Genomic DNA, 6000 nt, shown 5'->3' on the forward strand with positions numbered 1-6000 from the left:
TTAAAAGTTAGTTGAAGAACTTTGACTACAAAAAGAATGTGCTTAAAAGAAACGACATCTCCAAAGAGGAGGTCTCATCCATAAAAGATCTCAAAAAGATTCCTTTTTTCACTTCTCAAAATCCAATAAAAGCTACATCACTGTTGTTTTAAAAGTCCATGATCATTTGAAAGATATCCACACATACAAACCAGTTGACCAGGACTCAAGCATGCCTTAGAGAAGAACTTTAAGAAGAAAATTAATCTTTTGCTCGAAAAACAAGACAGATGATGTCCCTCTAAAATTTCTCAACTCTAACGGTTCCGAAGTTCCTAACCTGTTTGCTAACATCAAGTGGCATAAACCAAGGTTGCCTAGGAACACCAGTAGTAAATGGTGTTGCTGGGAAACCTTGTCAAGAACATATCCTCTTTGCTCATCAAATATGTTACCAACACGTTTCCCAGAAATACCCAGTCAGCCAAGAATTCATCAGAATTTGGGTTTTTTGAAAAGAAAATTCAAACTCAACTTTATTCTTATTTTTACATAAATATATAATAATAACTATTTATCATCAATTTGCTATACATAGAACGAGTAATTTGACCAGTTCAAGAGGGTCGTTTGGCGGACCCACTGGAACTTGTCTACGGACCCCCAGGGGTCCGCGGATCCCAGTTTGGGAACAGCTGCTCTATAAGAAACCAGAATTAACTTACGCTAAAATATGTTCACCACGTATACATTGATTTTAGTATACTATTACTTCTAATTTTTTGAGATCTTATGCATTTGGTTGATCTGTCTCTAGGGGAATATTATTTTCCCTTCAACTGTTTCTTTACTAATAGAGAACGGGCCTCGGCATGGGAAACTCTCGTTTCTGTCCTTGCTAATACTAGATGGCTACTTTTCATTAGCAATCCAGCATTAGCTTCATTTCCCCCCCTCGTATTAAATGCGCTGTTCTTCTCTTTCACTTCCCCATTTTTCGGTCGTCGTACTTTTAGTTGGAAATAAGGTAAATAAACGACACTGTCTAATTAATTCATTGTCATAAGATGAATAATCACGTAACGTCCCTTGTATAATAATGATAATAGACAATTTAAAAACAAAATCGTAACCCTGTTATGACGAGATGTTCCAGTGTGGACTAAAGAACTAGCTACTCTTTTCTCTAGCTAAAAACACTTTCCGTAGTTGTTTCTTGAGGCGCTTTTTAAATAAATTATTGGTGCCTCCTACGCATGCTTATGTAGACCGAAAACACGAGACCGCTGATCGAGATATCCCCAGGCTTTAGTTATATGCATGATTTTTGTGTGTTTGATATTCACTTAAAGAAATCGGTGAACAAATCTGTTTACTGTATTTATTTATTATTACAGTTACAGCGGCAGATTATGGTTACTACCATTGCTTTCTTCTTTTAAAATTTAGGTTACCCTTTGGCTATTATTTTTTTTTTCTATAACAATCGTGAAGTCATGCGTTACCAAAAAGCATTAGCCTACATTTGGTGACGCATCTTGACAGGATAAAGTGTTACCCCTTTCGTTACTGCTTGTATTCTAAACTTTTGATATGTTCCATTTCTGGACTGAGTGACTTGCAAGTAAGTTATTGAAGTGCTGTCTGTGTTAATACTAACCGGTTTTGAATGCAAAATGTTTTAAGGATCTGTATGTGATACTAAAATAAAAAAAAATAAATAATACATGTATGAAATCATGTTAAAGTACACATTCGTATTATTTGTTCGATTAATGTACTGAAAAATTCCCCTCATATGAAAGTGGCCTGTGTTCATCTACACTCTATAACATAGAACAAAGAAAAAAAAATTACCCCAATTACCCCCGTGATAAGAATGCTAGTGAAAGAACATGTATGCAAAATCGACAGACTAAACAAATTCATTCCATTTGTAAAGCATTTTTAAAAATATTCATTGTATTTTTTCATATATGTTTTATTACTTCTTGGATTCTTATAGACACAAGAACTAGTTCATCTCATTCTGGTCAAAAAAAAAGGTTGTAATTTCCTGGCGAAGTTACATATTTTAAAAAATTTCAGGGAGAAACTTTATCCACATTAAATAAAATTTTCGTTTATTGATAGCTGCTTGCTAAGTATCAATAAACGAAAATGGTGCATGAACACTGTGCTACCTAGTACTCTTAACCACTAAAACTTTTTTAAGTTACGCTTCGAGTTTCAGTTACTCTTCTTGGGGCCAGCTCTCACCAGAAGCAGGAGAGTTCTGATCGAGGTTTCCGGTGGGGGTATTATATTTTTTTTTCCAGCAGTATTTTACCTCTCAAGTACTCTTTGTTTTTGCTCACCATAGGCATTATCCGTGATTATAATATTAGAATAATAATTAAAACACTTGTATTTCATAAATATAACACGCTGGGCATGTTTCGTAGGTAACGCACCCAAATTCATGTTTTAAAAAAAATATTTATATGTTAATGCGGGTTAATAGGCATAATCCTGATTTTTCCCTCAACCGGTTTATTTTATTTTGCCTTACCTTTCGTCTTCTGTTAGAGGCAAGCTTCTGTGTCCATCATTTTAGCCTCATAACCCCCCCCCCCCCCGCACTGTACGCTCATTCAACGTTTTTCTTTGCACCGTTTCCTGTGTCCACAGTGTCACGACACTGTTAATAACTGATACTTTTCGATCGGTTAATTAAGCACGCAACTGCTAAATAGCGAGATTTGCTCCAAATAAATCGTTTAACCGATGATTTTGAAACGATTAGGAGAGGATGGGACATGAGAATAACGATTTCTGTTTAAGTATTACGCCTTTGGCAGTTGAGGAGAGTGTTTTCTTTTTAAGGCATTCTTTTCATAACACAGGAAGGCGTTCTGAATAATGAAGGCTTTCTTCTAATAAAGAAGCGCGTTTTTATTGTGATTATTCAAGCTTTTCTGTTGTTTTAGTAGTCCAGATGCCTGGAATGCCAGCCAAAATGATATTGGTGTTTAGTGGGAATGAAGCAACCCTTTCCTTTATGGTTAGGGAAGGGCGCTACGGCCCATAAAAATTCCTAGAATTACAAATACCTATAATTGTCAGATATGAATACGGTCACCTCTGTATTTATCCACAAATCCCCCTAAATTATCGACGTATTATTGATTGGGGCAGTTTTACCCAATTTTGTATTTCTCTCACCTGACCTTAATCCGTGCATCTTCTGGTTATGGGGAGTATCTTAAGGAGAGAGAGAATTTAGGGAAATTTTCATATTGTAGCCGAATTGTAGGAAAGTTACAAGGCATAGGTGTGAATTTTACATAGGAAAAGCTGTGAGCAGCAGCTGACATCACAGTTTGTGCTTCAACATACCGTTGCCATCACTGGTTATATTTAACAGTACGACCAACATAACGTGTACTATTTCACAGTGATTTTAATGATTTGTTTTTCATGATTAGCATTGTGTTTCTGCTTTTATTGTGCATATGTGTATTGGGACTGTCAAATATAAAAATCGTAAATCGCTTTCTTTCCAGTTTTTAAGGTTGATCCAGTTTTTTAAGGTTGAACAAAGGCAGATAAAGTTACGAAGCGTTTATACTGTGTCCAAATTGCGTTATTCTTTGGTTAGTTTGCCCTGATTCTCCAGATGAAAAAAATAGTTTCCGGCAGAGAAAACTCTGCAACCCTCTATTTTACGGTGTGAAAAGTGCCCATAAAAGATCCCTGTCTAGACGGGACTATAATCCATGCCTTTTTACATAACATGGAAAGCTAACGATTACAACAGCTGTGCTAGCCAAGAAAGCGTCTTATCTAGGGACTAGATAGTGTTATTTTAATGCTTTCCTATCGTGACCAGTGATTTATTCATATCATGGAAAAGGACCAAGCTGAAACGAACGACGCTTTCGAAATGCACCAAGGTACGAATACCAAATAAGTGCAATTAAAATGATCTTCTGTAATACTGTTGCTGTTAAATCTTATTTAAGCATTAGAATGTTGAATTAAATGGGAATTAAGATAAATTAATACATCATTATATTTAATATTTACTAATTCCTTGCAGTAGCTTAGACGGTTTATAATTTTTATATTATATTTTGCAGAATTACACCTTAACTCTCTTGGTGTTGTGCTTTATCCTGGGACATCCCCTGGCGACAAGTTCAGGATCTGCGCTTTCAGAAAGTCCTGACTCCACGACTGAACTTCCTCAAGAAAATATCCAGAAAGATCAAGAAGGATCTACATCAATCAAGTCGGAATCACCTTCTCCTCAAGCAACAGGTTATTACGGAAACTTCCAACCAGTGATCGGTCGAAGACCTCAGTCGGCTTTCAGTTCACTTTTCGAAAGCTTTCCTACTTTTCCGGAGTTTCCGGATTTCAGCGAACTCTTTCGTTTCCATCCCACAACATCGCCGCCTCAGCCTTACCGATATCGAGACACCGTCCCTCCAAATCCTACTACTCTTCCGTCTTTAGATCTATCCGAAAATCCCCACAGACAACCTTCTGGCGATGTAAGGCACAAGGGGCCTAAAGGCGCCGTTGAAAATGTTTTTGTTCCTAAACAAAGACCTAGCAGGCATAAACTCGGAGGCATCCCATCAAAAGCAAGCGACTATCCCAAAATCTTCCGCTTTACTAGCGACAGAATTAACATTGCAGACTTCGACCTGAAAAAGAAACTCGATAAGGACTTTACTGATTTGACGAAAGGAGATTCTTTGGATCCAGAGCGAGTGCCAAGAAACAGGTTTCTTATTCTTCACGGTGGTATTTACGACAGCGAACCATCAGTAGCCTTTGGCCGCGTTTACGATGGTGATGATTCAAGAACTTCCCCTAATGTTTATGAAATTATACCTAATCAGGAAGATAAATCAAATATTGAAGGTTATCCCTACTACTACAAAACGTAATATGTTACCATTGGGCTGTGTGATAATAGAAAGCAAGGGCTTCAATAGGAGAAAAAAGTAAGGGCTTCAACAGGAGAAGACAGATTGCTTCTAAAGCAGCAGTCGAGTCCATATGTTGCTACTACAAAGGAATTCTAGACGAGAAGAGAAATTCTAGAACTGAAACACCAAAGCGCTTAAAAATGCGACGATTTCTGTTAAGTTTGAATTCTCAAATTATGTGTTGCCATTTTCGATAAGCTCTTTGTTGGCCATTATTAGATTTTTAGGATACGTCATTTGTAATTTGTAGCTGTGTTCGTTTTCTTTATTATTTTTTTTTTATTAATAATCACGTACTCATAATTATGTAGATAATTTTCTACTGGAATAATAAAGTCCATTACTGCGCTGTGTAAAATTATTTGATTCATCTGTTAATAGGTTGACTCCTTATATTGTTCCAATTGTGGTAGTAGACCACAACTGGAACAATATTTATAAATATAAAACAAGAAGAGGAAAGAAGTGACCATGGCAAATCCCAGAAATAAGACAGTTCATCTTGAATAGGTCTTGTCGGCTGCAGACATGTGGTACTTCGTTCCGGCAATTGGTCGCTTTCTAGTGCTTGTTGCTGCGTTAGAATTGAATTATGGAGATGGTATCAAGATTTGTGTTTTGTAGTTGTTTTCATAATATATTTTACTAAGTCGATTTCTAGGGTGTAATTGATGGTGTTGAAGGGAAACATGTTCGGCCCCAAAACCAATCCCAGTGAGATGCATTCCATTTGCTACATTGCTACAGCCTGAAGAATGTCAGTTTGTTACTACGCTTTGTCTCTTATCTTTTAGCTAGCCTCTGATTCAATAAAAGATTCGGGACTGGCTAAAAGCGAGTTTTATTTATTCTTAACATGTTTCCTCAATCGATATCTGCCCAAATCCATGCTTATGATATGAAGATTGTAGGAAGAAAAACGGTAGTGTCGGAAAAATGTATGAAATTTGCGTCTAAAGTGGATATCGCGGCTACACTAGATATTAAAAAAAAAAAACAAAAAAAACTAGAAATAAATCAGTTAACTTTACTTAATTCC

General features: G+C 36.5%; 1 protein-coding gene across 1 annotated transcript in view; it reads left to right on the forward strand.

Annotated features, from left to right (window-relative positions):
• The window catches only part of LOC150082097 (uncharacterized), a 79053-nt gene extending 73913 nt beyond the window's left edge, over window positions 1–5140 (forward strand). The window contains exons 2-3 of the mRNA XM_090380429.1: window positions 1474–1603; window positions 4101–5140. Coding sequence (XP_090236555.1) covers window positions 1474–1603; window positions 4101–4919 — 949 coding nt within the window. The 3' untranslated portion in view covers window positions 4920–5140. The remainder of the gene's footprint in view (window positions 1–1473; window positions 1604–4100) is intronic.
• Window positions 5141–6000: the final 860 nt, after the last annotated feature.

Source organism: Mastigoproctus giganteus, chromosome 8 (assembly GCF_048544385.1).
Source record: "Mastigoproctus giganteus isolate SK-2022 chromosome 8, ASM4854438v1, whole genome shotgun sequence".
Taxonomy (NCBI): Eukaryota; Metazoa; Arthropoda; class Arachnida; order Uropygi; family Thelyphonidae; genus Mastigoproctus; species Mastigoproctus giganteus.